Raw genomic sequence first — 25,464 nt, 5'->3', positions numbered from 1 at the left:
GTCTCACTCTACATCCCCCCAGGAGATAATGTATCCACACTCGAAGACATACTCTCTTGGCTTACCAACAACATTAGCAATGAAACTATAATCTTAGGTGACATGAATATTAACTGGATCTCCATTCAGTCACCCACATACCCACTTAACATCAACTTACATAACTTCTCACAACTAATCAACTCTATTACACACCCATCAAAAAATCTCTCCACCAGCAGTATCCTAGACTGGATCTTAGTATCTCATCCTCACTATTTCTCAGACAGTGGAACCCTTCCCGATCCCCTTGGTGACCATATACCCATCTTCACTCACCGACTCCCCTTAACCCAACATCATCATACCCATAACTATATTACAACACGTAATCATAAAGACTTTAATCCATCTACCTTCACTAACTCCCTAAAAACAATAAACTGGAATTGTCTAAAAACACTACCCTTAGATGATGCTGTCGCCCACTTCAACACCACGTTCCTAAAACTATTAGATGTCCATGTTCCTCTAAGAACTAAAAGAATAAAAACTAAAACTGCTCCATGGCTCACCAAAAATACACTAGCTACTATGCGGAAAAGAGACAAACTCTGGGCTAAATACCAGAAAAATAAGACCCCCCTCATCCACAATGAATATAAAACTCTTTGAAACAGGGTAAAAAAACTTATCATCTCTGATCGACAAAATTACTTCTTCACACTTCAAAACAACAACAAAACAAATCCTCAAAAATTCTGGAAAGGCATCTCCACTCTACTTCATCCCAGTAAAATAGTCACCCCAACCCCTGACCCTAATGCCACTGATATAGACTTAGCTACTCAATTCAATTCTTTTTTCATTGAATCTATTTCTAAATTAACCTCTTCTTTCTCCTACAACACACACTCCAACTCACCTCCATCTTACCCCAACCACACTCAACACAACACTATAACCAATGCCACACTCATATCTACTAACTCTTTACCATCCTCCTCCTCTCCTACTCTCACTCCATCCACATCTTCCCCACCCCCTATAATATACACCTGCTCTCCTACTCTCTCTCCCTCCTCTTCGACCCCTAACATCCCCTCTCCACACTCCCCTCTATTCTCACTAAAACCTATACCCACATCTACCATACAAAAACTCCTTCAGAAACTAAAACCATGCACCAATGCTCCTGATGACATACCTCCTTACTTTCTTAGCTTAGCGGCTGAAGCAATTGCCTACCCCATTAGCATACTAATCAACCGCTCAATTCAAGAAGATATGGTTCCCCAAATCTGGAAAAAGGTCTTCATCATACCTTTACATAAAGGTGGCAATAACAACAATGTTTCCAACTTCCACCCCATTGCTATCCTATCTCCCATCTCTAAACTCTTGGAAAGGTGCATCCAACTTCAACTCCTACCATATCTCATAGATAACAACCTACTTTCTCCTACACAACATGGATTCAGACCAAATCACAGCACTATGACAGCACTCCTCTCCTTTCTAGAAACTGTAAATAGCACCCGAGACTTTGGCCAAATTGTCTCTACCCTTCTACTTGACCTCTCTAAAGCCTTTGATACTATATCACATAGCCTGCTTCTAACCAAACTCTCCAAACTTAACCTGTCTTCCTCTACTTTGAACTGGTTCTCTAGCTACCTATCTAATAGACATCAAGCAGTCAAATGGAAAAAGGCAACCTCCTCATTTCTTAACACCCCGACTGGTGTCCCCCAAGGCTCCATATTAGGTCCTCTCCTTTTCAATATATTTATAAATGATTTCCACAAAGCTATCCCTCTTTCCAATATCATCCAATATGCAGATGATTCGACCATTATCTGCACGGCCTCAACTATCCCTACTCTCATAAAACTAACTCAGGATGCTTTTTCTACCATTGAACTATGGATGAAAACAAATCACCTAGCACTCAACCCCACTAAAACCAAATTAATGATATTCACCCCTTCTAAACTCAACTCTCTCAATACAAACTCATTCTCTATTACTAGTGAGAATAACACTCCTCTGGACCTAGTGACACAGACCAAATTACTTGGAGCCAAATTGATAACCAACTAAAATTCAACTCCCATCTACAACTAAATATTAAAAAAAAACATCAAAAACTAGGGATGCTCTATTGACAAAAAAACTACCTTACAACTGCCACTAAAATCACTCTCTCTACTTCATTTCTTATCCCCCCCTTCTATATGGAGCTCCACTACTGACTAATCTACAAATCTCCCTGAAAAAACAACTTTCCTCCTGCTACAATAAAATAGCCAAGTTTGCTACCAACCAAAAGTCTTACACCCACCATTGCTCCTCTCTCCAACAACTAAAATGGCTAGAACTACCCCATCAGCTCTCCTATACACAACTATCCCTTGCTCATAGACTTATTTTCAACCCCTCCCTCTGTCCCTCCCTCTCTTCTGTGTTTAAAATGCACATACCTGATAGAATATTAAGGTCCAACAACCAAAATCTATTAGAAGTGTACAAACCAACCCGTCCACCTGGCAAATATCTTCTCTCACATGGGTTAGCTCGCCTCTGGAACTCTCTACCTTCATCTATCCGTACTACCTCTAACCATTTTATGTTCAAAAAATCTCTTCATTCACATCTACTTTCCCAGTAGGAATGCTCTTGCTCCCACCCTACTTAACTACACTGAATATACCCATTTCCTCTGACTCCTGCTTACACCCTTGATTTCTCTCTCTCATTATCCATAACTCCCACTTCCCTGTTTATTACTACTGAATATGTAAGAATACTCTACACTCTCATATGTTGAACTCTCTTTATGAAATAACTTTAGTAGAATTTTGAATTTATGTATAATCCCTTATAATCTGCAATCAGTTTTTTTTAACACTTACATTAATTGTAATTGTTGTGCATTGCATTTGTATTTGCCTACTGTGACTTTAACAATGTTTAAGTGTCTAATACCTACTGTAATCTATATTATCTGGAGCTTTTCTCCCCAGGACTCCATTGAAAACGCGTTCATTTTGGCCCAATGGACTATCCTGGTAAACCAACTGCAAATAAATAAAATAAATAAATAAATAAATATAATGTATGATCTTGGCTCTGGGACAATATTCTTCATGACACCAACCCAATCTTAACCTTTGGATGTCTGCATCCTTGCTACTTCTCCTTCTCGCAATGGATTGAGTGTCTACTGGTCTTATCATAGTAGGACTTCTGGGAAAGGCATTTCCTCAACAGATTGGCTTTCACTGATCTGTTGTTCTTGACACATGTAACCAACAATTGACTACTGATTGGTAATGTGGTTCTGCTTATCTCGACAGAAGTCTCTGAGCAGGTGAACCAAGATGTTTATCTCAAGGAACATTTCTGAGATTGAAGAGATTCAGGAAAACATCAGTATTGCTTCGTTTAGACTTCTCAAGTAATTGTTTTGCACTTTGAACTGCGCGTTCTGCCAAACCATTTGACTGCGGGTACTCTGGACTACTTGTAACATGAGTAAAGTCACATTCTTCTGCAAATCTTTTAAATGTTGGCTTGTACACTGCGTGCCATTGTCAGAAATAACTTTGTGTGGGCTTCCATACTCTACAAAATAACGTTTCATCTTAGTAATGACTGTACTGGATGCTAGGTTTGCAAGTAGCTCAATCTCGAACCAACTGGAGGAAGAGTCTACTAACACCACATAACGTTGGCCATTCCACTCGAAGATATCAGTGGTTACTGTTGACCAAGGTAGTTTCAGAATCTAGTTAAGATGAAGTGGTTCTTTCTGTCAATGAGGCTTTGTACTATTATCTACTGAACAAGAAAAAAGTGCTCTCTCAATGTCTTGTAACATAGAAGGCCAAAATACTATCTCTCTCACCCTTCGTTTGGTAGATTCGGTTCCTGGGTGACCACAGTTGAAGAGAGTAATGTACTTAGGTTGCAAGGATTTTGGAACAATTACTTTCGGACCTTTCATTATGATACCTTTGTTAGACAAAATCTCATCTCTGTATGGAAAATAAAGTTGCAGTTCTTGCGGTAAACTAGATTGCTTTGATGGCCACCCTTGATTGATAAAGTGGTTGAACATTTGTAACACTGGATCTGTGGCTGTGTGTTCTCTCAGCACATCAAGATGTGTAGAATAAAAATGTCTTACTTCCATAACTTCAAAGTCATCACAAGATAAAGAAGTTTGCCTTTCTTGTAGACAAGATTGAAATTGTGCTTTTGCAATCTCAGCATCATATGTTGCAGCTGGGCTGGAGATGAATGCATTGGCTTTCTCAAGATAGTGACTAGAGGTTGGTGCTCTGTTTTGATCTAGATAAGTCTACCATAAACATAGTCATGGAACTTCAAACATGCAAACACAATTGCCAAAAGCTCTTTCTCAACCTGGGTGTACTGCTGTTCAGTTTGGGTAAGAGTTCTTGATGCATAGGCAGCAGGTTGATCCTCTTGTAAAATAGCTGCACCAAGTCCAAATGTTGAAGCATCACAGGAAAGTGTAACTGGCTTGTGAATATCATAATATCTGAGCGTTGGTGGACTGACAGTTCTCTGTTTCAGGACATCAAATGCACTTTGGTGTTGCTCTGACCAAGACCAGGATATATCTTTACATGTCAACTCTCTGAGTGGTGCTGAAAGTTGGCTCAAGTCTGTAATGAACTTGCCTAGGTAGTTAGCCATGCCAAGAAAATGTTGCAGGGCTTGAACACTGTCTGGAGTTGGCATCTCGAGAATGGCTGTTTGCTTTGAAGGATCTGGTCGTAAGCCTGTACTCGTGAATAAATGACCAACATAAGGAACTTCTTGTAGCCTGAATTTACATTTCTGTGCATTGAGCCTAAGATTCACTTGATGTGCCCTTTCGAGAACTTTTCTGAGGTTTCTATCATATTCTGCTTCATCACAACCTCCTACCAGTGTGTCATCTACAATAATAGCACAAGGATACCCAAAAAAAATTTGCTCCACTGCACATTGAAACACTTCACTTGCAGAATTTACCTCAAATGGCATTCTCAAAAATCAGTACCTGCCAAACAGAGTACTGAATGTAGTGAGCAATGAGGATTTTCTGTCAAGTTGAATTTGCCATAATGAACTCTTTGCATCTAAGACAGAAAAAATACTGGTATTTGACATCAAGGCTGTGACTTTGACTGTGCACATTGGATGATGAGGTCTCGTTAGTGCTTTGTTCAAATCTTATGAATCAATACATATTTTGATGTCATCTGAGCTTTCACTATGAGCTATCACCAATGAAGATACCAACTCTGTTGGAGTTTCCACTAGACAAATTACACCTTGTTACACCATTTTATCTAACTTGGCTTTGACTCTGTCCTGCATGGCTATTGGAACTTTAAGTGCTGCTCTGATAACTGGACTGATCTCTGGGTTTAACTTCATGGAGTACACAACTGGAAGTTTACCTAGTTTGTCTTGAAAAAGATCAGCACAGGTAGAAAAAAATGTGTTGGGCAAAATTAGAGTGGTGGTCTTTTAAGCTAACATGATGGGCTTCCTTATTAAATGAAAGCAGTCCCATTTTCAAAGAGTTTCTGAGCCTTAATAATGACTGAACGTGCCACTTGACCACATAAAATAACATGTTGTAGCTTCTTCTGCTCTGTTGGAAGTAACATGAAAGCACAACTGAGCCTTAGGTTTGAATTTCTTCACCTCCATAAACAACAAGTTTTACACACCTTGCCAAATCAAGCCTTTCACCTTTACACACTCTGGCAAATGCTTCTGCAGACATAACATTGCACTTAGAACCTGTGTCAACTTTGAGCAGTGGGTTTGCCATTTATCCGGACTGTACAAAATACTTAATTCTTGGTCCTTAAATCTACTGCATTAACCGTTTCATGAAGCACTGCGATACCATCAACATAAAGACTAGGCTTATCACAGTCTAACTGATCAACTCATTTCTTAAAATGTTCCCTTTTAATAAAAGAGCATCTACATTCTTTTGATTTACAAAATCTTTTGAAATGATTCCATTTATTACATTTATGGCATTGTTGACCAAAAGCTAAAGATTTTACCTTTTAGATTCATGACTTCCACCACAGTTATGACAGTTGGCAATGATAGTTCGTGGGGGCCCATACTTCAAGTTTGCTGACTCACTCTTGTGATTCACTGAGGCTGTGCAAAGTTTGGAATGTGCTAGAAAGTTCTGGGGTTTACCAATAAGTGCTGCAGGGTTTACAGCTGCCATGTGCTTCAGCCTTTTTCTTTTAACCATGTGCTGCATATTATCAGCATGACCTATATCACTGTGTCTTCTAGAGCTGCTCTAATTTGTAAGCATATTCGTGTGCTTTTCTGTAAGCTCGTATATCTAACAAATCTCAATGGCCTTATTCAAAGTTAAATCACTGTCACAAAGCAAAATCTTTCTCACAGCATCGTCTTTTATACCACACACAAGTCTGTCCTTTATCATTTCATCCCTTAAGTCACCAAATCTGCATGTTTTAAGCTTTATTTCTCAGGTCAGTTATATATATGCTGCAAAAGTTTCACCAGGCTTTTGATCCCTCATGTAAAATAAATACCTTTCCATTGTCACATTTCTCTGGGTGTTACACATTTCTCTAAATTTACGTTTTAAGCACTCTGAGTCCTCTCTTGACTTAGCCTGTACAAAGTACAGTTGAGTACACTTACCATAAATGTAGATGTTCGAGTGTATTCACTGTTGCAGTCATCACATTTGGGTTATCTGCTTGCAGTAGCCCTCAGTCGGCCTGATTAACAAAGTCTTGGGTCCTGTGTCGGTTGCTGTCTTTTCTTCTGTGACATCAGGTCGTCAGAGGTATAAAACATGCAGCCGACACCATTACATCATTTTTTTCTTGCCCCAGATGTCAGTTGCCCCCTTAATGGGAAACAATAAAACATAACTATATGTATATATGTATATATATATATATATATATATATATATATATATATATATATATATATATATATACACACACACAAGGATATATCTCCAATAAAAAAGCAAATACACCAAAAAGCTTTTAAGCATAGTAAAGGAGAGTAGAGGTATAGCCCAAAAAAAGTCAGGGAGGTGGAGGGAGGGTAACCAGGACTGCAACAGTGAACACACTCGAACATCAACATTTATGGTAAGTGTACACAACTGTACTATGTTCTTCATGTTTCACTGCTGCAGTCATCACATTTGGGTAGATTCCCAAAGCTAAGGATGGGAGGAAGAATTTAGATAGCACTAAAACCAGCTATAAGACCCTGCAAGACTGCAGTGGCAAAGCCAGCTCTGGATTTAGAGAAAATTGGCAAATGGTAATGCTTGGTGAAAGTATGTACGGAACTCCAGGTAGCAGCTTCTAGGATGTCCCTGGTAGGAACACCTCTGAGAAAGGCTGTAGAGGTAGATGCAGCCCTGGTTGAACGGGATCTGATCCCCTGTGGGATAGGTTTTCCATGGTGCTTACATCAGAAATGAATGCAATGGCCTATAATTTAGAAATGGTTTGCTTTGAAACAGCCTTCCCCTCTCAACCTGCAGCAAATGCCACCAGCAGTTGTTCAGGTTTCCTTTGAGGTTTAGTCCTGTCCAAGTAAAATCTAAGTTGTCTGTGTACATCTAATGAGTGCAGTATTCATTCCCCTTTGTTCTGTGGATTAGGAAAGAAGGTTGGCAAATGAATGGACTGATTAAGAGCCACACTGGATACCACTTTGGACATGAAGGAGGGATTGGTTCTGAGGGACACCCTGTCCGCATGAAAGATGATGAAAGGCTCCACTGCCATAACAGCCTGTAATTCAGATACCCTTCTTGCTGAAGTGATTGCTACAAGGAAGGCTGTTTTCCAAGAAAGGAATTTTAAATCTGCACTAGTGGCAGACTCGAAAGGAGGAAGAGTGAGTTTCTCCAATACAAAGTTAAGGTCCCAGGCTGGAGTTGGGGTGCTCCTGGGTGGTCTTAAATTTTTGGCCCCTCTGAGGAACTGCTTGAGCAGTGGATGAGAGAAGTGGGGAGGTTCTGTGTTATAATGAGCTGAAATGGCTGAGGCATGAATTTTGATGGAAGAAAAAGAAAGGCCCTTGGGAAGCATCTCAGTTAAGTATTGTAAAATCTGAGGTAAGTTGGGTGCTGCTGTGCTCATCCCTTAAGATTGGTTCCAGGCACAGAATCTTTTCCATTTTTCAGAATAAGATTTTCTAGTACTAGGCCTCCTTGCCTCTAAAATGACATCCATCACTGGTTTACTGAGGGATGGCAAAGGAAAGATTAGGTAATTAGCCAGGCTGCTAGGTTCAGGGTTTGAAGATGAGGGTGCAGAATCTGGTTCTCCTGCTGAGACAACAGGGTAGGGGACTGAGGCAGGTGCCATGGGGCCAACAGTGACACACTGCGCAAGAGGGGGTACCAGTGTTGGAGTGGCCAGTCTAGTGCAATCAATATCTTCCTTGGTTTGTCGTGTTTGATCTTTAGTAGTACTTTGGAGAGGAGAGGGAGAGGAGGAAAGGCATAAACTGATAGGTTTTTCCAGCTGAAGGACAGAGCATCCACTTTCCAAGTTTGTTTGTGGGGAGTCCTTGTGCAAAATTTGTCCAATTGGTAGTTCTGGGTGGAGGCAAACAGGTCTATATCTGGGCTCCCCCATTTGTTTGTCAACATGTTGAAAATCTTTGGTTCCAGTTTCCACTCATGTGGGTCCCTGAGGTTTCTGCTTAGTCTGTCTGCCAGTGTACTTAGTTTTTCTGACAGGAATTGAGCTTGTAGATGCACTTGGTAGCTCAAGGCTGTGTTCCACAATGCCATGGCTAGTCTGCAAAAGGTGTAAGAATGGATACCCCCCCTGCTTGTTTATGTACCACGTAACAGTGGTGTTGTCCATCTTTACTATTAATTGTCCTGGAAGAATGAGGTCCTTGAAGGCTGTCAGAGCATTCGGTACAGCTAACGTTTCTTTTTGATTGATATGCAGGTGCATTTGACTTGGGTTCCATTTGTCCTGAATGCACTTCCCTGCCAGGTGAGCCCCCATGCATGGTCTGATGCATCTGTTGTTAGGGTTTGGGCGGCAGGGGGTAGAGTGAAAGGTAGTCCCTTGTTTTGGTGGCAGGCCTATGCCCACCAAAGAAACTCTAGGCATAGGCAAGGTATGATAGGAATCAATGCTTCTAGATCCTGAGAATGTTGACACCATAGGCTTTTTAGATACCATTGTAGTTTCCTCATATGCAGTCTTGCATATGGAATTAGAAGAATGCAGGAGGCCATGAACCCCAAGGCTTGCAGTATTTGCCTTGCAGATAGCAGGCTTTTCATGGCCACTAGTTTGAAGTAGGTTGTCAAATGCATTTGTTTCTCTGGCATGAGGAAAGCCATCTGAGAAGTTGTATTCAAGCTTGCTCCCAGGAATATAATTTGTTGACCGGGTATCAGGTGTGATTTCTTTTCATTTATGGTGTACCCCAGACAAGTTAGCACCCTATCTACAAAGGCCAGATGATTCAAAAGTATGTCCTGGCTTTCTGCCTGAATTAGACAATCGTCCAGGTATGGGTATATTTGAATATTTCTTTGCCTGCAAAATGCAATGACTGGAGCTAGGCACTTTGTGAATACCCTGGGCGCAGTAGATAAGCCAAAGGGCAGTGCAGAGAACCGATAGTGCATGTAGCCTGCTTTGAAGCGTAGGTATCTTCTGCAAGATTCCCTGATTGGGATGTGCAGGTATGCTTCCTTTAAATCAAGTGTTGCCAACCAGGCATCTTTGCCTAGCATAGGAAGCAACTGGTGAAGAGTCAGCATCTTGAATTTTGGAATCACCAAAAAGGTGTTGAGAGTAGACAGGTCCAGGATAGGACGCCATGAATTGTCTTTTCTGGGTTCCAGGAAAAGTCTTGAGTAGAAACCTTGTCCCTTTTCCTCTTCTGGCACAGTTTGAATAGCGTTTATGCTTAAAAGAGAGAGTACTTGCTTTTGAGACTCTGCCCACTGATTTGGGGGTAGATCTGGCCAACCGTTTGGGGTTGGTAACGTGTGGAAGTGAAATCTGTATCCTTGGGACACTATATTTAAAACCCATTTGTCCTGGGTAATGAGCTCCCAGTTTTTTGCATGTAGGGCAATCTTTCCCCCAAAGGGGCAGTCAATTGAGAAGTGATTGGAAGTTTTAAAATGATGTCATTGAGACAGTTTACCATGGGTAGAGCTTTACTACTCCCAGATTTGGAAGAGGGCCCCCCCCACTGCTTAGTCCTGTGCGTACCCTGGGACTGAAGCCTGGGTGTTCTGCTGGATCTGGGCTTGGACTGAGAAGGCCTGGAAGAGGCAGGAAAGGATCAATTCTTAGAAGGCCAATGCCTACTAAATCTTGGAGGTTGTACTTGTAAGAAATCTGTAACAGTTTGCATAGATTTAGCTTTTTCCTCCATCTTTTTAAGAATGTCTTCTGCCTTATTGCCAAACAGGTGGTCCTGATTTAAGGGAACATCCAGTAATTTAGTTTTAACATGATCTGGCAAGGATTGCTCCTTAAGCCAAGCATGCCTTCTAAGTACAGACCCAGTAACAACAGCCCTGCAAGATGCCTCTAGTGAACCAAAACCACATTGCAAAGTATGTTTTCCAACTTGTTCAGCAAAATGCATTAAATCCTGTAAATCCTTATTTTCAGCACAATCAGGAATCAACATCATTTTCTGTTTAAGCAATCCAATAATATGCTGCTGATACTTTAACATATGAAACTGGCAGTTTAAGGCCCTAATGGCCAAAGTTGCAGAAGTGTATACCTTGTTACCCCATCTATCCAGCGCCCTGGAGTCTCTGTCAGAGGGGGTAGGATTTTTGGCAGTAGTAGCTTTAATGCCCTTGGGACTCTGTGAAATGGTCTCAGGATCTGCAGTAGGATTTTTGAAAAGGAACTTTAAGAGTCAGGAACCCTGTAATATCTATCAGGTTTTCTGGGAGCAGGAGGTAAAGAGTCAGGGGCCATGCTAGATTCCGAAAAGGCATCATCAACAATGTCCATTACAGGAGATAAAGCTAAAGGCCTGTGCTGGGGCAGGAGTAAGAAATCCCTAAGCCTCTTTTTAGAATTAGAGAAATCCTGACTTTCCCAACGAAAATGATCCCTAAGAATATGCAAGGTTTCATCAAAAGAGAAATCCTCTGGGGGGAAGCAGAGGGAATAGAGTCGTCAGCATCAGAATACTCATAGGTAGATAAGGGTAAATCCTGGTCATTAGAGGAAACAGAAATTTCAGAATCCTGGTCAGAAGTATCATAAGCAAACTCAGTCCTAGGTCTCTTAGAGGGGGAAGGTTGGCTTTCCCTGATTAAAGTAATAAGGTCTTCAGCCATTCTTATCATTTGTTTTTTAGGCATAGAAGCCTGACCATGCAGTCTGGGAATCGGTTTTCTAGGCATGGTTCGAGTTTTAGGCCTTGAAGAAGAAGATGGCATCGGTTTAATATGCAAGTCAGTAGGCCTGAATACACCCTCAGAAGCCCGTGCCTGCACAGCGGCTCTGGACCCATCCAAGGTAGAGACATCCGCAGGTTCCACAACTGAAGCATCTCGCAGCATACCGAACTCCGAATGGGTCTCAGTAGAGGCCTGCGAATCTGAAGTAGCGGGTATCATGGGCTGCGAAAGCGCCTCACTGAGTACCGGCGAACTGGCGACTGGCTTAGGAGAAGCATCGTCGGCAGCTTTGGACCTAAGCAGCCTGTCTCTGTCTTTATCTTTGCATTTTTTTGGAATGTTGGCAGTCGGATCATTTACCCAAGACCTATCTGGATAATTGAACTGAGCACCAAAATATTTAGAAGCGAAAATATACCGACGACGGATAGTTTATGGTTTAAATAAGGCACAAAACCGACAGCGAAGTATGTCGTGGTCAGGGCCTAGGCAAGGAATACAGTACGAATGAAAATCTTTATGAGGTATTTGCTTTACACAAGAAATACAATTATTTACTTTTACTGACATCGGTTTAGAGCAAGTAAAAGTTTCCCCAATGGGGTGCTTAGCTTTTAGTTGAAGACTTCGATTCTGAAACTCAAAAACGAAAATTTCAAGAGTCGGCCGACCGGCATTTGCGAACTGCTTCTGCTTCGGGCACCGCACGGCAAGAAAGACTGATGTAATGGCGTCGGCTGCATGTTTTATACCCCTGATGACCTGACGTCATGGAAGAAGAGACAGCAACTGACGCAGGACCCAAGACTTTGTTAATCAGGCCGACTGAGGGCTACTGCAAGCAGATAACCCAAATGTGATGAATGCAACAGTGAAACACGAAGAACATCAGTATAATGGTTTTCTCCCTCTTCAGAATAAACAGCAGGTGCATTCATAAATGAGCATTCCTTTCTACAGCTTCTGAGCCAGCTAAATTAAGCAGAATAAATGCCTTTGTACAGTCATCTTTATCAGAAAATGCAGCCTGTATGAAAATGTATTCTTGCTCAAACACTCTCCAGTTCTCAGCAATATTACTGTCAAACACAAGTGCACTGGGTTTTCGAAATCCATCTGCCATGCCCACAAAATATGCACACAATGAAAATATGGCCTTTGTAATTATGTACGAACAAACTGCTCTGTGAGCTTTTAACAATATCCAAATGCACAATAAACTCTTCAAAATACTTTACTTTGCGAAATATGCTTTGTAATGGCTATACTTTGCGAAATAACTTTACTGTAACACTGCACAAACATGCGAACACTTTATACAGTTCTGAAAACTCTGATATCTTTGCTTAATACGAATGTACATATGCTTTGTGAAAAATGCAGTCGTTTCCCTTTATTGTATTAATTTTATGCAATTTGGACTTTATTTCAAACATTTCCGTAGTAATTTGAATATTTTTATCAATATAATACATATCTGGTTATGCGAAAATTATTTACAACGTTCTGTATGCCCATTTTCATATTATGCAAAAAAGAAATAGTGCTGAGCAAGTTTTAATACCTGAAATTCATTTCTGATCTGTTTTACGAAGTATGCACAATTTTGAGATGGTCTACTGCTGTATATTCCACCAGCATCGGGATTAGTGCATTAAATAATTTTCGCCAAGCTATTTTAAACTTCATGCCCCTTTAGTATGCAGTTCTGACTTCAAGCCCTTTAGATATGCTGGCTGCTTCTGCTACCACTTCCTTTAGATATGCAGTTTCTGATACCATGTCTCTTTGGATATGACACTTCTGTCACCATGTCACTCGTTCGTCTGTGTTACAAATAAGATCACTTGGGGTTTCATTCAGATGCTTTAATATATATATATATATATATATATATATATATATATATATATATAAATAATACATCAGGATGGATAGCAGCATCATTAAATATGAACAAACTAGTTAACAAAGAGAGCTTACATACATATATGTTCACATCTCAATGGCTAACTAGAAAATGCCAGTCAGGATCACACGAGCTCAGTATTTATACTCTAGTGCAAGCCCTTGGATAGCTTCTTAAAGGTATATACACATATACTGATCTACAGTTTGTGTTTCAGTTTCAGATCATGTGTCTGTAAATTAAATATCATCTGCAATGCAGGAAGAGTGTTCTGGACAAACTTTCTGGACAGGTGCTGCAATGGTTTGTGGTCTATTTCCACCTGAAAATGTTTACCACACAGATATATACATTTCTTATGTGCATTTATTGCTAACAGTTCCTTTTCTATCTGAGCATCTCTCATTTGTGCACTTGTAAGTGCTCTTGACCAATAGATAAATGGTCTGCACTCCCATATAATCACAGCTTACAAACAGCTTTGCTGACAATTGCTTCCAACATGACTGATTTATTCCTATCTAGGTATTTAATGATGGACCATCTACAAATTCTTTTTGAGAATTTCAAAAACTTGTTTCCTGTTCATAGTTCAATTCCCTGGCTACATCATGCTCTTGTAACTGTATTAGAGGCTAGTAGGTGTAACTTTTGCAAGCTACTACATTATTAATTGAAACACTAGCAGTGTCCATTTGTCTTTTAGTCTTGGCATTTCCAAAATTGATCATTTTTTTTTCTGGGTCAGTTTGCAGTCTTTCTGACATTAGAATAAGATGACGATACTTCAGAACTGTTAAACCAATTTTACATTTGCTGTTATTTAGCTTGAAATTATATTGTCTTTAATTATTCAACAGCAATATCAGTCTCCTGCCATGTTATTCTTGTGTCGGACTCCATTCTGATAGATCACCAATTAACTTTACAAAACCTTTCAAATCTTCAATAGTTAGAGCAACACCTTTTTGCAACACCTATGGTGTCGGTGAAATATTAGACAGAAATCCTGGGGATCTATGCCTTCCAAATGGCACATTCGGCATTAAGCCCCTTTTTCCCCAATTCTGTACATGGGGGTTGGTGTGTCATATCAACAGTGACCATCATCTAGAGTCAAAGTTCACACTGCTGGGTGGCTAACCCTGCTGTAGCCTAATGATGCATTGACTAAAACTCTAAACTGTGTACATTGTAATGCCTAATGGTGCATTGAATGTACACAACTTGGAGCTTTTATATTCTTGTCTGCAAGAAACCCTGGTTTGTGTCCAGTGCTGAGCAAATCTTAATATTTTTGTAGATGACTACAAGCTGGGTGTGATTGTAAAAAAAAAAATCCAATACCAGTTTGTTACCGCAAGAGTTTACTCACACTAAACATTAATTTGTGGGAAATAAAATGCAAAAAAGTACAGTATTGTCACATTTGGAAAACAAATAATAACATAGCTAGATTTATCACATGCTCCCCCTTTAAAACTCACCACTGCCTCAACCTCAAAAAACATGAATGGCTAGAACTGCAGAACCATATACTCTATCAACAATTACTTATCACTCAAAAGACCCTATACCACCCCAACAACGCCCCTATCCTCACTAATCTGATTACACCATATAAAAATATAGCTACACTACGCTCTGCTAATAAGCTCCTAGTTTCCTCGATTAAATCCAACAACAAAGCTGGTGACTCTCTCTTCTCAAACACAGCATGTAAAAACTGGAATCAGCTTCCTTCTGAATTACCAACCCTTGCTTCTACTTCTCTATTTAAAAAACATCTTAAAGAATATCTTAAAACTCATTGGCTTTGTCCATGTGCTAACCCAGACTGATATATTTTTCCCCTTCCTTCTCTTACCCCTTTCCCTACTCCTCTAACCTCTGCCTCCAAATCTAGTTACTACTCTTTTCTTCATAGTAAGAGGTAAAATATGAGGGCTTTTCTCTCTTAATTTGGGTTTTGCTCATACCTACTATTGTGTTTAGTACAATTGTTTAGTATAATTTGTAGTATAACTTTTATTGCTTAAAATTTTATTATTATAATTTTTCTTTTGACCAATGCTACCTCTGCATTATGATTTTTAATGTCTTTTATATATTGTTAACTTTGTCACTGTTCATTCTTGGAGCTTTTCTCCCCGGGCCTCTACTGAAAATGGACATATATCCAGTTAGACTAGCCCAGTCAACAAATGTAAAATAAAAATAAAATAATAAAAAATTCCCCCTCAACATATAGTATAGCCAACACTCCACTCCAAACTGACAATGTAGACAGAATCTTTTGTACCTGGGCCAACAATGCTCTCTCTGTTTTGACCACCACACAGCATCAGTGGTCAGAAAATCTTTCTATTTTGTATGACTAATATTTAAAGGCATATCATTCGGATTAAAATAAATAATCATTCTTCTGTACACACCTGCAATTAACAAATTAAGCAGTACAATGCCTGCATTGATATACATCTATCAAGACATATCTGGCAACTAGAAAGGCCCATGAGATTCCTAACAAAGAAGACTACTAGCCTAAAGACCCTGGACTACCTGGAAAGGACTGAAGCCATATCCCTATACTCAGCCTCTTATATACTCTTGCATGGAGATCTATGTTTAGCTTTCCATACCATTAGAGACTCAACCTCCCTTGTTGTGTCTTTCGGCTTTTCCCGGTTAGGGGTCACCACAGCGGAACTCCGGTCCGCTAATGATTGGTAGTTGATTTTTACGTGCCGAGTTACCAGCCCTGACGCACAATCTTCAACGAAGGTACACCCATTCATGCATGTCTCCACACAGAAGATGCTCTAGCTGAGAATCGAACCAGACAGCGTCTTACTGTGAGGCGACAACGCTACCGCAGCACCACCACCGCGGATCGCTTGATTTCCTGTATTTCCACAAACACCAGCAGTAAGGGCTTAAATCTATATCAACATTTAAATCAAACTGAATGGAAGAAGAGATTAATTACTTGTTTACCTCATCTCTGGAATAAAATACCCCCAATGTTAAGCAAAGTAACACCCTTGTGTCTTTCAAATAAAACCCTGGTGACTGGATGTGTATTTGCAAACTCATTCCTAGACAAACCAACCTACTTTGTCCTTTTAGATATAGGGTAAGCAATGGCAAGGTGCAAATGGTCTCTGGAATCACTTGGTCTGTAATTTGTCACAAGACGCAAAACAGGAAAATTAATTTTAGCTGAAACTTGCAACTATAAAAAATAAAGCTACATTGTTTGGTCTTGTTTATGTACAAGTCATCAGAACCTGACCTAATGCTGTCAACCATTGGGCAGAATAGTTTCAAATAAACATCTTTCTCTCTCACTTCAAAGACATCTAGTCTCAGCTGTTTAAAAGTATTTTCTGGTACAATATTACACTGTTTGCCTGTGTCAAGGATAAATGCCACATTCTGTCCATTAATTAGTGCTACTTCTTGCCAAAGTCTAGCTTGCTCCAGTCTCACCTTTTATGATCAAATCTATTAATTTCCATAGTACCAATAAAACATTAATTTACATATTTCTGCACACCAACAACAAACAAGTTCTTTTCAACACACTTGATTTTCTATGTATACATTTCTGCATAATGACCTTTCCTAGCAAAGATTCTACAGGACTGTTTTACAGACACTCCTACTGAAAGATTAATTTCAAAATTATTTATTAGATCTTGTCCTGCCTTCATTTCTCATTTTACCTTACTATTTGCTTCACATTTTATCTTACACTCCCTCCTTTTCATCATTTAATTATTTTAACAGCAAAATAGTAATCTCATTTGCTCTACACATATCCACAGAAGGTCTATTTCTCATGACAGTTTGTCCCTTACTTCATTATTTCTTATACTACAGATAAAAAACAATCTCTAAGAGATGGAGTAATTTTTATTTACATATTTGGGTTTGTTAACCAGGCAAATGAGACAGGATAAGGACCCTTTTCAGTCACTTCTTGGACTTTAAAGCAAATAAAAACAAACTCAATTTATACTTTTAACATGCTGTTGTTTATGTGCAGTATTAAAGGTGATGAGAGAAAATTAGATTTGTCATGTATTCAGTAACTACAACTTTTTGTAGTATAGCAAGACAAAACAATAACACAGCTAAATGGTATGTATAGTTAAATGAATACATGTAGATTTAGTCCAGGTGGAAGTTTAACAGGTTCAACAAGGTGTACACAAATCTTGACATCTAATAAATTTAAAATCGTTGTCCCTCTTCAGCTCAGCAACATAAGCACCTATAATTTCTTTAGGGCCTTGTGCTCTTGCAAAGAATGTCTTATATCGGGCAAGTTCTTTTGGCCTAGTATTTTCCTTGTGCATATACACAAAAATCAATGACTGGTGCAGTAGTCACTTTTTATTTTGGGCATTACTAGCTCCAACTAACAAGGCTTGGGGGTTAGCATACTGGTCAGTGTGTTTTCCTCACAAACACAAAGTGCACAGTTTGATCCACACCTTAGGAAACATAGATAATCTTAAAAAGCCCTTCTGCAATTAAATCAGCCTAGTATTCACCCATGAACTAACAAGGCTGCTTGGCTTTCCATCTGAATTTGTATATCAGCACGGTTTTCAAAAGCTGTCTATACCAATCCTCAGTGACAGTGCAGATCAGAACTCACAAAAGTCCACTCCACAATGCTGCAGCCCCTGGTACTAATCAGTTATAAGGATACTGTACCATGTTTTGTGACATATGGATGTGCAATTTGTCTCCTTTTCACAAAAATATACTTAATTTTCATAACCACGTTTTATAACTCACACACAATTAAGAATTAGTTAAACCATTAGACTGACCATTTCTCTGCTACAGTAACAGGACCCTACTGTATTCATTGTCATGCACCCTGCGTATATTACACTTTCTTTTCCTTAAACTACAATAATGACTTACTTTCTGTAGGTCACTCTAGGCCTTGACTTCATTAATGGCCGCACCAAGGTTTGTAAATGGCCTTCCACACACCAAAGTGTTGGATAGTATTTCTCTTTAATGATAGGACAGTTCTTTTCCAGAAAAGAAGCAAAATGCCTGCCAGTTACAAGAAGAGGTCTCTGAAATACAGAAATAAAAAGTGTTACAGGAATGCACAGTACTCTAATAAGAAAATGGCAACACTCTTACAGCATGTTGGATAAAGCACAGGAAGCTCAGCTGTCACATTTAAGTCAACAATTACCCCTTTATTTAGGGACTAATCCTCAATGAGGCCTGGCTGCAACATGTATGAAACAAACATTTTCTACTATTCATAGTTTTATACATAAATTTCCATTCATGCAACAGATTGTGTTCTGCCCCAGAATCCATGCTTGATGACAATGATGCATCACATCAGGGTGAGTCAAACAATTCTGAATTAGCAATATCATTACATAGTATAGAACATAGACCCTGACCCACAGCTGCAGTCCTGTAAGCAAATCATAAAATGATAACAGAACACAAGACTGCTGTATACCCAACAAACACACACATACACACATCCCAACAAATTACACAACTAGATAATACCTTAGTCTCCTAATAGAGAGACTAGCAATGGGATCACTGCGGCAGGAAAAGCATAATAGCAACGCACAATAATTATTTTTAATCTGTTGACTAGAGCAGAGCCTTGATCTCCCTAATCCAGCTTCAGTCTCAGCCTAGAGAAGTCATGACAGTGCTACAGATTAATTTGGATAGTATAATGGATAAAACCAGTACAAGTATTAAGTAATCTTGCAACATCTCAGTAACAACAAAAAAAAGTCACAGATTAGTGTGTTCACATCACAATTATTTGTATATTTATACAGGTTCAATATACGAGGAAGAAAAGAACAAAAAACAATAGGGGCAGGGTTGCTATAATGGCTAAAGTTTTCATCTTTTAGACACAAGCTACAGGGTTTGATTCTGACCACCAGTTATTGGCTAGACTTAAAAATAGCCCTTCAGGACAATTAGAGTACAGTTGTGTACACTTACCATAAATGTAGATGTTCGAGTGTATTCACTGTTGCAGTCATTACATTTGGGTAATCCTGCTTGCAGGTTGCCCTCAGTGAGCCTGACTTCCAAAGTCGTGGGTCCTGCATCAGTTGCTGTTGCCCCTTCCCTGATGTCAGGTCGTCAGGGGTATAAAAGACGCAGCCGACGCCATTTTCTTCAGTTTTTCTTGCCCCAGATGTCAGGTGCCCCCAGAAGGGTAGGCTAGGTATATATATAAAACATACATGCACCAAAATAAACTTTACCTTCATCTACAAGCAAATACACCACATAGATTGTATAGATCACAGAAGTAAAGATAAGTTCCAGCAGAAATAAGGGGGATGGCGGGTGGGTAACCTGGACTGCAACAGTGAATACACTCGAACATCTACATTTATGGTAAGTGTACACAACTGTGCTATGTTCTTTGTGTTTCACTGTTGCAGTCATTACAGTTGGGTAGAGTCCCAAAGCTATGGTTGGTGGGCTGGAGCTAAACAATATTAGGAGCGGCTATGAGGCCCTGCAGAACTGCAGTGGCAAAGCCTGCTCTGGATTTAGAGTAAAGTGGCAGATTGTAATGCTTTGTAAAGGTGTGCACTGAACTCCAAGTAGCAGCCTCTAAAATGTCTTTGGTTGGTACTCCCCTGAGAAAGGCTGCCGAAGTGGCTGCTGCTCTGGTTGAATGTGGCCTAACTCCCTTAGGCACTAGCTTGCCATGCTGAGAGTAGCAGAAACGAATGCAGTGACCTATCCACTTTGAAATAGTCTGCTTGGAGATAGCCTTTCCTTGTGATCCTGCAGCATATGCCACTAGTAATTGTTCTGTCTTTCTGAAAACTTTAGTTTTGTCCAAATAGAATCTAAGTTGTCTGTGTACGTCCAAAGAATGCAGAATTTTCTCCCCCTTGTTCTGTGGATTTGGATAAAAAGTTGGCGAATGAATAGTTTGGTTAAGGGCTACACTGGACACCACCTTAGGCATAAATGTAGGGTTTGTCCTCAGAGAGACCCTGTCTGGATAAAAAATGATAAAAGGTTCCACAGCCATGAGAGCCTGTACCACTGACACTCATCTTGCAGAAGTTATTGCTAGGAGCAGAGCTGTTTTCCAAGATAAGAACTTTATATCCGCAGTAGCAGCTGGCTCAAAAGGAGATAGGGTGAGTTTTTTCCAATACATAATTGAGGTCCCATGCAGGCATTGGCGGTCTCCTTGGAGGCCTTAAATTTTTGGCTCCTCTGAGGTACTGCCTTAATAAAGGATGAGAAAAGAGTGGTGGCTCTGTACTGTAATGAGCCGAAATGGCAGAGGCATGAATTTTAATTGATGAAAAAGATAGGCCTTTGTCCAGCATCTCAGTTAAGTAGTGCAAAATCTGAGGAATATTTGGTACAGCTGTGTCAGTTCCTTGAGCTTGGTTCCAAGCACAAAATCTCTTCCATTTTCCAGCATAGGATGTTCTAGTATTAGGCCTTCTGGCTTCCAAAATGACATCCATCACAGCTTTACTGAGAGGTGAGCTTTGTACGGCTACATTATCCACCATGCTGCCAGGTTTAGAGTCCTGAGTTGGCTGTGCAGAATCTGATTGTTTTGTTGGGACAGTAGGTGAGGTATTTGAGGTAAGGTCCAGGCTGAGCATTGAGACAAGTTCCTTAAGATCGGATACCAGTACTGGTGGGGCCAGTCTGGGGAAATCAGAATCATTTTTGGTTTTTCCTGTCTCACCTTTAGGAGTACCTTGGGGAGGAGAGGCAGTGGAGGAAAGGCATATACTGATAGGTTTTTCCAGTTGAAAGATAAGGCGTCCACTTTCCATGCTTGTCTGTGATAAGTCCTTGTGCAGAATCTTTTTAGTTGATAGTTGTGAGGGGAGGCAAATAGATCTATGTCCGGGCATCCCCATTTCTTTGCTATCATGCTGAAGACTTATGGATCCAGGTGCCACTCATGGGGATCCATGAGGTTTCTGCTTAGTTCGTCTGCCAGAGTATTGTCCTTTCCTGGCAGGAATTGTGCCTGCAGATGAACTTGGTAAGTCAATGCTGTGTCCCATAAAGTCATGGCTAGTCTGCAAAGGGGGTAAGAATGCATGCCCCCCCCTGCTTGTTTATGTACCACATGACCATGGTATTGTCTGTCTTTATCAGTAGTTGTCCCGGATGAATTAGGTCCTCGAAGGCTGTCAGAGCATTTTGAACAGCTAGCATCTCTTTTTGATTGATATGTAGATGCATTTGATTTGTGGACCAGGTGCCTTGAATGTCTCTTCCTGCCATGTGGGCCTCCCAGGTATAATCTGATGCATCCGGCGTTAGGCTCTGCCTGGCTGGGGGTAGTGAGAATGACTGTCCTTTGTTTTGGTGGCAAGCCTTTGCCCACCATCAAAACTCCTGTTGCAGGCAGGGAATGAGAGTAATCATTGTTTCCAGGCTGTGGCAATGTTGTGTCCAGACACTTTTTAGGTACCATTGAAGTTTCCTCATATGCAGTCTTGCATATGGAATTAGTAAGATGCAGGATGCCATGAAGCCCAAAGCCTGCAGAATTTTTCATGCAGATAACTGGGCCTTTGTTGCCATTTCCTTGAAATAGGTAGTCAGTTGCCTTTGTTTGTCTAGTGTGAGATAAGCCATCTGGGCAGTTGTATTTAAGCTTGCACCCAGGAATATTATCTCTTGAGAGGGTACTAGTTTTGATTTCTTTTCGTTGACTGTGTACCCTAGGCATGGTAAAAGTATTTTCACAAATGCCAGATGCTGTAGTAGGATGTCCTTGTTCTCTGCTTGAATGAGGCAGTCGTCCAAGTTAGGATATATTTGTATTCCTCCTTGTCTGCAGAAAGCAATTACTGGTGCCAGGCACTTTGTGAAGACCCTGGGCGCAGTAGATAAGCCAAAGGGCAGTGCAGAGAATTGATAATGCTTTGAATCAGCCTTGAATCTGAGGTATCTTCTGCATGATTGTCTGATTGGAACATGCATGTATGCCTCTTTTAGGTCTAAAGTGACCAGCCAAGCCTTTCTGCCCAGCATGGGCAGAAGCTGCTGTAGGGTCAACATCTTGAGTTTTGGTATATCCAGGAAAGTTTTTAGAATAGATAGGTCCAGTATTGGTCTACATGTTTTGTCCTTTCTGGGTACCAAGAACAGTCTTGAGTGAAATCCTTACCCCTGCTCTTGCTGTGGCACTTGTTGAATAGCCCCCATGTCCATGAGGGATGAGACTTGTTTTTGAGCCTCTGCCCATTAATGTTTTGGCAGGTCTGGCCAACCGTGTGCCCTTGGCAGGGTATGGAAGTGAAACTTGTAGCCTTGTGACACTATGTTTAGAACCCATTTATCCTGGGTTATAATGTGCCAATTTTGAGAAAAAAGTGCTAATTTACCCCCTAAGGGTGCTGCCAGTAGATAAGTGCTTGGTGCTGGCAGGGGGAAGTCATTGGGACTGCTTCCTGTATGGTTGTGATTTGTCTTTTCCACTTTTGGTGGTAGAATCTCCCCATTGCTTAGACCTGTATGAACCTTGCGGCTGGGATCTGCCCCTTTGAGGTCTGTCTGACACTGGAAAAGACCAATTCTTTGTAGGCCAGTGTCTGCTAAACCTAGGTGGCTGTACTTGTAAAAAAATCTTTGGCCGTTTGCATAGATTTAGCTTTGTCCTTCATTTTCTTTAACACCTCTTCTGCCTTAACACCAAACAAGGTATCATGCTGTAATGGCGCATCTAATAATTTAGCTTTGACATGATCAGGCAGATTTTGTTCCTTTAAACAAGCGTGCCTCCTAATTACAGAACCCGTAACAGCGGCCTGCAGGAGGCCTCCAGAGAATCAAAACCACATTGCAAAGTATGCTTTCCAACTTGTTCAGCTGCATGCAATAAATCCTGCATTTCTTTGTTATCTGCACATTCAGAATTTACCAACATTTTCTGTTTAAGCAGTGTCATGACATATTGCTGATATGTGAGCATATGAAATTGGCAGTTTAAAGCCCTTATAGCCAAGGTAGCAGATGTGTAAATCTTTTTTCCCCATCTATCCAATGCCCTAGAATCTCTGTCAGAGGGGGTAGGGTTTTTTTGCAGTGGAAGCCTTAACCCCTTTGTGACCCTGAGAAATAGTTTCTGGGTTTGCAGCAGGGTTTTTGAAAAGGAATTTATGAGAGTCAGGAACCCTGTAGTATTTGTCAGGCTTAACAGGAGCTAGAGGTAAGGAGTCAGGAGTCAGACTAGACTCTGAAAACACATCATCTACAATATCTAACACAGGTGGAATAGCTAGAGGCCTGTGCTGAGGCAGTAGAAGGAAGTCCCTGAGCCTCTTCTTAGATTCGGAAAAATCTTGGCTCTCCCAGTGGAAATGCTCCCTCATGGTATGCAAGGTTTCCCCAAAGGAATAGTCCTCAGGAGGAAAAGCTGAAGGAAGAGATTCTTCAGCGTCAGAATCCTCATAGGGGGGGAACAGAACATTCCTGATCAGAAGAAGAATCAGAGGAAATGGAAACCTGATCTGAAGATTCATACTCTGTCTCTTGCCTAGGCCTCTTATCAGGAGGGGATGAGAACCCCTGATCAAGGTAATTAAGTTTTTGGCCATTTTGTGCATCTGCTTTTTGGGCATGGAGGCCTGTCCATGTGGCTGGTGAACTTGTTTCTTTGCTTCTAAAGGTGCTTAGTCTTTGTCTTTGAAGCTGAAGTTGGTTTAATGTATAATTGTTTAGGTCTGAATACACCCTCAGAAGCCGATGCCTGCTCAGCGGCTCCGGACCCATCTGAGGGAATAGTCTCCGAGGCGCCAATACCTTGAGTGTCAAGCGGCCTGACCAACTCCACGTGGGTGTCAGTAGCGGCCTGCAACTCTAAAGTAGCAGGCGTCAGGGGCTGCGAAAGCGCCTCACTGAGAACCGGCAGACCGGTGACTGGCTTAGGAGAAGCTTCGTCGTCGGTTTTAGACCTTGGTTGCCTGTCTTTTTCTTTTTCTTTGTGCTTTTTGTGAACTCCTTTAGTTGGATGGCTATCCGACGACATTATATAATTAAATCTGCTCCCAAAATAGCTTAGTGCAAAATCGTACCGACGCTTAATAGTGCGTTGGTTAAATCTGGCACAAAACTGAGAACTAGAAATGTCATGGTCAGGGCCTAGGCAAGGAATGCAGTAAGAATGAAAGTCCTTATGAGGTATTTGCTTCCCATAAGAAATACAATTATTAACTTTTTCTGACATCGGTCTGGAGCAAGAAAAAAGTTTCCCCAATGGGGTACTTAGCTTTTAATGAAGACTTCGGATCTGAAACTCGAGCATGAAAATCTCAGGAGTCGGCCGACTGGCACTTCCGAACTGCTTCTGCTTTGGGCACCGCACAGCAAGAAAGACTGAAGAAAATGGCGTCAGCTGCATCTTTTATACCCCTGATGACCTGACGTCAGGGAAGGGGCGACAGCAACCGATGCAGGACCGAAGACTTTGGAATTCAGGCCGACTGAGGGCAACCTGCCAGCAGGATTACCTAAATGTAATGACTGCAACAGTGAAACACGAAGAACATCCTAGTATTCACCTATAAACCTATATAAGAATAAAAGAGTGAGTTAGGGATAAATAAAATGTAGTTAATGCAAGTAGGAAGCATGTGATAAAGTGAGTTGATGACATAATTAGAAGAGCTGTAATATGTGTCCTGTTTACAAGTATTTACATTTTGCTTAAATAAACAGATGGGACTTCAAATTTGTTTTGAATGTAGGATAAGAGACAATTTATTTGAGATGAGTTGGAAGAGATATCCAAAGTTTGGAGCCTAGAGTAGAAAAGCCATGCCTAGTACTCCAAAGTTTAAAAGACTGTTTCAAACTATGGCCCACTATAGTCTTGGCTTTTCATTTCACAGGACGGTGTCTTTTGGTAAAGCTTAGCTGTTAAAGGGCTAAATTAATTTGAGCGTAGGTGTTTAAATGTGTACGAGACCAATAACTGGTCTGCACTCTTACTTACAGGAAGCCATTTGGCATTTGTTATGATTCAGCATTGGTGGTCTTGTCTGGGGAGAGAATTTTA

At 40.6% G+C, this 25,464-nt stretch overlaps 1 protein-coding gene across 1 annotated transcript in view; it reads right to left on the bottom strand.

The window, feature by feature from the left end:
- Positions 1-25,464, bottom strand: part of LOC122794159 (protein ABHD1-like) — a 565,767-nt gene that overhangs the window by 488,286 nt on the left and 52,017 nt on the right. Inside the window, exon 2 of the mRNA XM_044062358.1 lies at positions 18,315-18,475. Coding sequence (XP_043918293.1) covers positions 18,315-18,475 — 161 coding nt within the window. The remainder of the gene's footprint in view (positions 1-18,314; positions 18,476-25,464) is intronic.

This window comes from Protopterus annectens, chromosome 2.part1 (genome assembly GCF_019279795.1).
Source record: "Protopterus annectens isolate FY-2018-M chromosome 2.part1, PAN1.0, whole genome shotgun sequence".
NCBI classification, from domain to species: Eukaryota; Metazoa; Chordata; order Ceratodontiformes; family Protopteridae; genus Protopterus; species Protopterus annectens.
This window is presented reverse-complemented; position numbering and strand designations above follow the sequence as displayed.